At 41.8% G+C, this 9524-nt stretch overlaps 2 protein-coding genes across 4 annotated transcripts in view; one reads left to right on the top strand and one right to left on the bottom strand.

The window, feature by feature from the left end:
• The first annotated feature begins 3987 nt into the window (after positions 1–3987).
• On the top strand, positions 3988–5852 carry LOC118331331 (lipocalin-like). 2 transcript variants are annotated; one of them, XM_035666177.1, is made up of 6 exons: positions 3988–4163; positions 4752–4891; positions 4975–5048; positions 5149–5262; positions 5367–5468; positions 5573–5852. In XM_035666177.1, exons 1-6 carry the CDS (start codon positions 4071–4073, stop codon positions 5590–5592), a joined length of 543 nt encoding a protein of 180 aa, XP_035522070.1. In that variant the 5' UTR covers positions 3988–4070; the 3' UTR covers positions 5593–5852. The 2 variants fall into 2 exon arrangements, with proteins under 2 accessions (XP_035522070.1, XP_035522068.1); XM_035666175.1 differs by having other exon boundaries at positions 3992–4163; positions 4975–5054.
• Positions 5853–6557: 705 nt separating this feature from the next.
• The window catches only part of LOC118331330 (zinc finger Y-chromosomal protein 1), a 9204-nt gene continuing 6237 nt past the window's right edge, over positions 6558–9524 (bottom strand). For both annotated transcript variants that reach the window (XM_035666173.1, XM_035666174.1), the window contains one exon: positions 6558–9502. In XM_035666173.1, the coding sequence (XP_035522066.1) occupies positions 8199–9502 (1304 nt within the window). In that variant the 3' untranslated portion in view covers positions 6558–8198. The remainder of the gene's footprint in view (positions 9503–9524) is intronic.

Genomic DNA, 9524 nt, shown 5'->3' with positions numbered 1-9524 from the left:
ACATTCTGTTAATGCTAATCATATCCCAGTTGGTTAAGTCCCCCTCCAGTCAAAAACATGTTGTTCTTGTTCCTACAGTTGGACGTTTGTGCTTCACTAGTGCAGAATGATAGATAATAGTGAGAGTCTTGCGGCTGGAAAAGGACTTTTCTTCAAAACAATATCCATGAAAACTGCTGACTTTCAAGCGAGAGTAAATAGCTTTCTCTGTGCATCTATCCTCTTGCTACTTCACCTCTGCAAGAATGTTTTACAGGGGTTTGCCTAGGCGCCTGTAACGGTTTTTCCACATCGCGCAAACCCATTTTTTGCGACCACTCAACACACACTTTTAAAGAAATTTCAAGTCAACACAAAAGTCTCAGGTCTCGTGTCCGACGATGCCTGAGAGACGAGAACCGTGACGACGCTCGCTCCTGGACTGTTGAGCTCTCGTTAAGACAGTGTAAGGCTTGCGGCGGTGGCGCGGCGGCCGTGGGGTGGTAGGCCACTGGGGTGTTTATACTTTTGGACTGCCTAAATATTTCCTCATAACATTTTTTTATTAGAAGATTGTTTGGCATGTATATAGTAGGTTATTTTTTTCTGAGGTTATCATTTTCCACACCATAATAAATTACTTTTTTTTTTTTAGTTTTAAGTTTGGGAATCTTTTACCTACTTTGGGCTATAAATCTGCTCCTTTCGGCTTTCTTGGCTCAACCCACAGCCTAACTTACATTACCACAGAAACACCGAGCGGATCTAAGGCACATACCAGGTTAAAATGAACAAATTTTGTCACACATCAAACACACACTAATCTTTAACACCCAATCTACTTTTGTACTACACACATCATCCACTACGGCAATCAGAAAAATATAAATAATTATTCTTAGATTCTCTGGATTCCAGTCTTCTTCGTGGGTTCATTTTTTGGGTGGGTTGTGTATGGTATGCTGTGTTTATGTCGGGTGTGGGTGGGTGGTGGTAATGCGTGGTATGCCGTGCTGGCAATTGGAAAGCTTTTTCTTTTTTTTTTTTTTTTTTTTTTTTTCTTTGGGCACACAGCATGAATGATTTCAGCAGAGGAACTGCTTTGGGCAATGCGCTGTTAACAATATATTAAGTCATAAATGTGTTTCCGTGGCTGAGTTAACCTTCCCTGTATATATTATATTATTATCATTAAGAAGAAGAAGAAGAAGAAGAAGAAGAAGAAGAAGAAGAAGAAGAAGAAGAAGATATACTTTATTGATCCCCTAGGGACTCTTTCTTTTCTATACACACACACAGGCTGAAATGCACATGTGGACATGCAAAGGGGAGAGATGGTGGCGTTACCAGCACCCCATGAGGAGGTTTCGGGATTAGGTTGCCTTGCACCTCGGCAGTGCACAGGAGGTAAAACTGGCACCTCTCCAGTCCACCAGTCAAGCCAAGTCCCTACACACTGAGCTACTGCCGCCCCAATTAATAGTCAAGGCAGCTAAATGGGAAGTTTCAGTTCTTCAAAACATTTTTAAAGTCACACATTTTAAGATTAATGCTTAATGCATTCAAATTATATCATTCTGGCATCTGTTATCACCTGGTAGAGCTGGCACCCCATGAACAAAGTCTGAGTCCTTGCAGCAGTGTGCATGGGTTCAAGTCTGGCCTGTGGCCCTTTGCTGCGTACCCCCTCTTTCCCTCCCCCTTTCCTGTAATGATGATTATATCATTTAGATTGTAATTACGAACAAGCAGATGGAGAAACTGTTTAATGGAGCTTAGTGAAAAGAACTATGGTGTGTCTACAAAATGGTGGGAAATTAAGTCACCATCGCATTTTAATAGTGATAACGTTAGCCAGCCAGATGCAACCCAAGCAGAGTAATTATCAGTAAATGTGCACTATGCAGCTTAAGGCTTTTTAAAGTGTGAGAATATAAAACACTTTTCTGGCACATTACCTTAAATATTTGTTTTCTCATGGCAAAAGGCATGCCTGTTTAAACTGGCAAGGTATGCAGGTTGGAGGAATCTTTGAACTGTAGCATGTATCTGCCTGTCGAGAGCTCAACTTTGTGATCAACTTATTTAGAAGTGTCAATAAAATCAGATTAACAGACACAACTAATTGTAATGGAAATGTTTTCAACTGTACTTTCTACAGAAGAAGTACTCTGATCTTTTACTTAACTTTCAGTGTGGAAATTCAAAATATATGAAAGCATTAGCATCAAAATATGTACTTAAAGTACCAAATGTAAAAATACTCATTATGGAGAATGGCCCCATTTCAGAGTAATATTTATTTTACTTTTTCACTGAATATATTATTCGATTCTTAATGCACTGATGCACACATTGCTTCAAAGTTGTTTAAAGATGGGGCTAATTGTAACTATAGTTTAATCCTGATTTATTTGTTAAAGTACAATACTTGCGTAAATGTTTAGCTACTTTCCACCACTGGTAGAGAGCTATATTTATACCTGTTGAATTGTGCAGTACTGGTGGTAATGTAACTACATGCTACACATAACCTCTGCACCTATTGGCCACATATTCCTTGAAACAAATGATATATGTTAAGATATGTATTTACCTACTAGTTAATATATAATGTATCTATAGTGGTATTCACACCCTAGTATGAGTATGTTCCCAGTATACTTCAGGCATGGTGGTTTATTTCACAGTGTGGTAGAAATAGTGTATTGGTCTGTGGCTCATGGATAACATCATCCATAGCCAGTCTGCTGTTGTTTATGCTACAATTCATCAGCGCTGGTTCTGGTCCAGGACAGCTAGCAGGGAAAGGAGCCAGGCAGGGGCAGCAGAGGTATGAATGATTAGATGTTTTTAAAACCTGATAAATAAAGGCTAGAGCTGACTCTAACTTCCCTACCTATTTATATAAAGCCAGCTCTTTCTGGGCAGAAGGGAAAGGAGTGAATGGAGCCAATATCCGGTGTATAGAAATGGTCACAACCAACAGTAGCTGCTCTGGTGCTTTCCTTCATATCACATAATCTTTATCAGCAGATGAAGTATATTTGAGGTATACTTAATTTATACTATACTTGATGAAGATCTTGCGATATATGATCATAAACTCCAGATGAGCTGCTTGAGGTGAGATTGTGAGATTGCTGAATTTATCTAATTTACTGTGAGTGAGCTACGAGCTGCGTAAGGAAAAAAATATAGAGATGTTTATCTATCTAGTATCTTGTGTAATTTTAAGAAGCATTCACAAACTTTGGGGTGCCTGGAAAACTCATCTGGTAGAGCTTGCGGTCCAATGTACCAAACTGGCAAGGTATGCAGTCCTTGCTGCAGCGGCCATGGGTTCGCATCCGACCTGTGGCCCCTTGCTGTGTGTCATCCTCTCTCTCTACCCCCTTTCCTGTCTATCTTTAGCTGTGCTATCTAATAAAGGGGAAAAGCCCCTCAAGCATTCACATACTTTAAACCAATAAAAGAGACACTACAGTTTTCCAGGAAAGCATTTCAATTCACTACATGGTGATGCATGCATTAGGAATCCAATCTGCAAGGGCATTTGTGTTGTCTCTGTGTTGTACTATCGCAACTGCTGACGGATGCATTTGATTCTGTGGTCTCTGCCACAGAAAGCACTGGAGGGCAGCCACTGGTTTGTTTACCACTCTCGGTTACTGTGTTTTTATAGCTTACACTTACGAATGGGAGGCTCCAACATGAAACTTTATTATGAAATACAGCGTTTTCCAGCTCTGTGTGACAGACAGGATTATAATCTCTGTCCATTTGTTATTCAGATGATGTTGTTTCTCCTGCCTGCTGTTTACTGCCATGCATTCACCTCTCACATGGTTGATTGAATTCTGCCCTGGCAGGGCTAAAAGCTTACCTTGTCGCTGTGAAACTGTACGTTTGACTGACGTGTTTAAACCCATCCCAGCTCCAGGGTTTGTGCGTGTGTGTGCTGGCTGGGAGGGAAAAGGTAACCTCACTCTCGACTATATAAAGGGTTGTCAGGCAGAACTTCAACAACAGACCTCCAGATCTTCATCCACGCTCTTCTCCATCGTTGTTTCTGCGACTGATCAGTAGCTATGACTTTACTGCTGACAGTGCTGGGAGCCATGCTCTGCTCCTTTATGGCTTCTTCTGAAGTCGCACCCCAGGCAGACATCAATTTACAGGCGGTAAGACACACAACTGGGTACTGGATGAACTATCATAAATGTTTATTTTGGCCACAGTGTTGATTGATGGTGCTTGTATGCATTTTGTTTAATTCCTCCTCATAACAGCTGCAGCCTGAGCATTTGGCATTATGTTTTATGTTTTAGGATGTGTGATGGGATCCCACATGTGATAGTACGCATACGATTAGCTAAAATAACAAAATACAAGAAGTATTTGACTTTGACTGACGTTGTAAACTTATATACTTCCTGCCTATTTTGTACTTGAATTAATTAAATTAGAGAACGGTGATATTCATGAAAAAAATGTGTGCGGAATCAGCTTTTCTAAACCTATTATCACACTCTTTTACAGACAATTGTATGTAAAAATCGTACACATTGTACAGGAATATGAAGATTGAGTTAACTTTTCCCACTATTTTAAGTCTGACTGACAACAAATCATATGCTCTGAGCACAGCTAAGGTCTTCAATAGTGATTGCTGATTATCCTTTAAAACACATTAAATGTAGGCTAGAGTGAGTGTTATACTATTAATGTGGTGTTTTATTCTGCTATGTTTGCCTTGTGCATGTCCACAGATGGCAGGGAAGTGGTACCTGGTCGGATTTGCCACTAATGCCCAGTGGTTTATCAACCGTAAGGCCAGCATGAAGGTGGGCACGGCCACCTTCACCCCAACCGCAGATGGGGACCTGGAACTTTCATACGCCAGTCTCAAGTAAGAGTGAGAGGACGTACAGGGAGACAGGAGATTTTTAAAGTGGTCACACTATTTATCATGTTTCAATGCTTTCCTTACAGCACCGATGGCTCTTGCTGGAGAATGAACAACCTGGCCAAGAAGACCAGTGTGCCTGGAAAGTTCACATACACAAGTGAGCGTGAGTGCATACACACACACACACACACACATACATGCACATAAAGGAATGCGTTTCTTTGGTCACATGATCTCTTCGTCTCCCTCTCTGCCAGGCTGGGGGAATGAGAACGACATGCGCATGGTCGACGTTAAGTATGACGAGTACGCCCTGATTCACACCATTAAGTCCAAGGCGGGCGTCGTTACCGCTGTCAACAAACTATATGGTAGAGTCATCATTAGCAATGACACTGCAGTCTGTTGTGTGAATCTAAATGTGTTCAGTGGAGTCACGAGGGCTGTAGCAGATGAATCTTATGTGGTTTGACAGGTCGTGGCATGGACCTCAGCGCTGAACTGCAGGAGAAGTTCAGGCAGTTCTCCTTGGAAACTGGCATTCTGGCTGAAAATATTGTTTTCCTTCCCAAAAATGGTACTTTTTCAAATATCAATGGAGAGGTTTTAAGTAAAAAATCTAAAAAAAACCTGAGTGATGCACTTTATGCACTAATTGCCTTTTTATTTTCCCTTCTTCAGCGGAGTGCCCGGCTGCCTAGTTTTCTGGCCATCTTATACATCAATGATGCTGTCTGAAGAACTTCTATATTCTACATTTATCAAGACAACGAGACAATGATTAGTTTTTTCTGTTTATTTACTCTGTTTCAGATGATGTATTAGGATTAGCTTCAAATGCCACTAAACATGATGTAAAGCCGGGTTTCAATATACAATACTTGCTTTTATCTACTTGCAGTAGTACTTTACAGATTCCCTTCAGACATGTTTTGAGACATAAAAAATGCTCTGCTTTCAATAATAATGTGTCGGATTTGATTTTTCCGCAAAGGTTCAATTACCTGGTTTAAAGGTCTTAGAAACTTTCTGTTCCTTCTCTTGAAAAACCCGGAATCATTGTTCTTTTCAAATGTTTAACTGCTGGACACAAGATATCTCCTCGTTCACTAGGAAGTCCATTCTTAGTGCGTGCACTAGAGGCTTCAAGTTTCCACATCACACTGCTGTAAGTTGCGTAACAGGACCACGATTGGCTTCCAAAGTTGCGAAAACAAAATCCTGCTTGTACATGCTCGTCTTCAAGGTTCCCTGTTGTGTTCCAGACCTCTAGTAGCACTACAGAGTTGTTGTTTTTTTATGAGTCCCTGTTTTGTTCTTCTTGTACCTGTGCACGAGCGACGCGGTACACATTCCTGCCAATTGTTTCACGCTATTCACTGATCTACTGACAGTGGAAATGCACAAAGAAAGGCAGCCGTACACCAACAACAGCAGAGACTGCAAGTAAGTAAAATGGATGTAAACAGCTTTCAATTATCAGCTTTGCAAATGTTTTATGAGGAAGTAAATGGATTTAACACATTTGTCCGACCCTTAAGGACTCGCTGAGTAACTTCTGCTTACAAGAGAACTCCACAGGACAAAACAGCTCAAATAAAGTAGCAAAACACATTTTCCAGGAGAGGTCGACTTTAACAACGTGAGCAAATAAAAGACAAACGGCTAAAATACTTTGCTTTTATTACCTTTTTTAACAAATACGCTGAAGTACATCCATAACAACACAGTTCAGATTTCCTTTTTATCAAGTGTTTACATCTACACGCTTTGTACAGATTTGTATACAAAACAATAATTTACGTCCCATAGAAGTCTAGTTACACTTAACTATACAACAACTTGTAAATGAAATAAATATAAAAACAGAAATAATCACGGGTGATAACAAAAATGTAAAAAGCCATAGTACAAGTACACCACCAGCACCTGTCTTCTGAAGTTGCATCTAAAAAGATATACATTTCCCTTTCTACTGGTAAAAGTACATCTGTGTGTGGGCGAAAACAAAGAGTTCAGTCCATAGTTTCAGAACAGCAGCACCAGATATATACTGTAGGACTCCGGTTCAGACCAGACAGTTATATTAGGACACTGATTTGAACTTTTTTTTAAACCCAGCCTAATATCAGTATCACACAGATACTTTTAAATGACACTTTTTCTATGATTTAACAAATATTCTGTCAATTAATATGAAACACAAGTTAGTTCATAGAAAAAGAAACCATGTGTCAAACCGCTCAACATCAGTAATCATGTTTGACAACGTACATTTTCCTCGTCACAAAAATCGCCTTTTTTCTTCTCTTTCAAATTGATGGGATTTCACTCCCCAGGTAGCATTACTATATTAAAAATACTGTCAGTCGGGTTTCATCTCTACTGCTTTGGGCACTAGTTCTGAGCAACTTACAGCACACTTACTGACTTAAAACTGAAATATTGGGACAGGTGTATAATCAAGCGATGGGGTAATGATCGCATGGTGATATAGGTGCATATGTGAACTTTTATTCACTACCATGACAAATCCACTATTTCACTGTGTATTTTGTGTTCATTCCATGATCGAGACCCCTGTGTACAAAGCTAAGAATGATTGTTTCTTTTCTATGGGTGCTGTACACAGCCAGCCTTGTGTTTTTGTTAACACAACAAAAAGCACTATGTTACAGAGTGGTGGGGTCAGAGCACCAGGAAGCACAACAGATGTGTCTGTCTTTCTCGCTTTCTCTCTCGCTCACATACAAACACGCATACACACGTACGACTTGATTTCTGCATTCATCATGATCTTTACCAAGATGGCAAGTGCTACTGGGAACAGGTTGTTAATCCATACTGCTGTGTTTAGTACATTTTAACAAAATGACGCAAACGTTTTGCAAATGAGACTTTTTGACAGTTTTTTTGAGTTTTGAGACAAATAATTAGGACCATCGTGACTGACAACTGATTGCTGCCTTCAAAATTAAAAATGTATATCTACAAAGACATCTGCACAATCTGCCATGCACACTGTCACCAGCAAGGGACATGCAGTTAAAAGTGCAAGTCTACGGAGAGGTTCTGTTGCTAACTCTGACGGAGCATTAACGTTATGTACACGTGTATACATTTCTGAACAAACATTAGGCTGAGGATCAAAAAAGAGCAAAACAACAGAACAGACTAAGTGCAGCACACGCACACACACCACATCATTTCAATGTGAATGGTGCCGTGCTGAGGGTGCAGTGATTGGGGTGTGATGGTTGCTTCAACATTGTTCTTTGTTGTGGCACAGTATTTGGCTCGGTCAGAGTCACTCTGCCTGCACCACGTCCTTGTGGTGGCGCATGATATGCTGGTTCTTCTCCGAGGGTCGTCGAAAGCCTTTTGAACAGATCTCGCAGCGGTGCGGGTAGTCTTTTGTGTGAATGGAAATCACGTGTCGCTTGAACCCCGAAGCGTCCCCGGTGCTGTAGTCACAGTACTGGCACTGGTAAATTCTCCTTTCTTTTTTCCCATCGCCAATAACTACAGTCACACTGCTGGCTAAGCTGGCTGCACTGACTCTGCCAGGCGGGCCAGAGCTGCTGGACCCGCTAGGTGCAGACTTTTTAGGTGTGGCAACAGGAGTGTGCGTCTCTGTCCTCTTAGCCTCACTCTTTTCAGGAGAGGCCTGTTGCTCCTTTGTGTGGACAGACAAGATATGACGACTGAGAACAAAAGGGTCTGCAATTTTAAAGTTGCAGTGCCGGCACTGGTGGAGTTTCTTGGTGGTGCGGTGGGATAACGAGTGCTTCTTCAGTTCAGACGGCCGGTGGAAGCCTTTACCACAGATGGCACATTTGTGTGGGTAGTCCTTGGTGTGAACAGATATTATATGGCGTTTCAGGTCACTGGAGTTGGAACTTTTGTGATCACAGTGGGCACAATGGTGGGTCTTATTCTCCTCGTGTGTTAGTCCGTGCTGCATTAACTCCTCCTCCTCCGCAAAGGTCTGGAAACAGCGCTCACATTTGTATGGCATCTCTTTGCTATGCTTAGTCTTGATGTGCGTCTTGAGGTTAGACGAATCGGCCGACTTGTAGTCGCAGTACAGGCAGGAGTAAGGCTTCTCGCCCGTGTGCGTGCGCATGTGTTTCTTCAACTCTGAAGGATGTCGGAAGCCTTTTCCACATTCCACACAGATGTGGGGGAAGCTTTTGCTGTGAACGGCCAACAAGTGCCGATTGAGCAGTCCTTGCTCAGCAGTTTCATAGTCACAGAACTTGCATTTATGCATCTTGGTGGGCGGCGGAGGTGGCTGGTTCTTGGGCTCTCGGTGGTGGTGCTGCAGTCTGTGAGAGAACAGCGCCGCCTGCTGGTGGAACTCCTTGCCACACATTTCACACTCGAAAGGGGCCTTGCTGCTCAGAGCGTGCACCTCCATGTGGTTGTGGAGACTGGCTTTCTTGTTGGTGGTGAAGTCACAGTCTGTACACTGGTACTTTTTCCTTGTCAGAACGTCCTGGTGATGATTCTTGGTGTGGCGCTTCAGGAAACCTCGTGACTTGAACTTTTTACCACAAAGCATGCAGGGGTAAACGGTGAGAGGCTGACCATATGGACCGATGATGATGGCTGGAGAGAAAAATGACAAGAG

This window comes from Morone saxatilis, unplaced genomic scaffold (genome assembly GCF_004916995.1).
Source record: "Morone saxatilis isolate NCDOM2014 unplaced genomic scaffold, NCSU_SB_2.0 Contig20, whole genome shotgun sequence".
Classification (NCBI taxonomy): Eukaryota; Metazoa; Chordata; class Actinopteri; family Moronidae; genus Morone; species Morone saxatilis.
The sequence above is the reverse complement of the archived record's forward strand: the minus strand, read 5'-3'. Positions and strand labels throughout refer to the sequence as shown.

What these genes read in the sequence shown, in the direction of transcription:
- LOC118331331 (XM_035666175.1), top strand. Translation starts at nt 4,071, where the DNA reads ATGACTTTACTGCTGACAGTGCTGGGAGCCATGCTCTGCTCCTTTATG. An exon ending in CGCTGTCAACAAACTATATG is followed by an intron (nt 5,263 to 5,366) that starts GTAGAGTCATCA and finishes GTGGTTTGACAG; the next exon opens with GTCGTGGCATGGACCTCAGC. An exon ending in TGTTTTCCTTCCCAAAAATG is followed by an intron (nt 5,469 to 5,572) that starts GTACTTTTTCAA and finishes TCCCTTCTTCAG; the next exon opens with CGGAGTGCCCGGCTGCCTAG.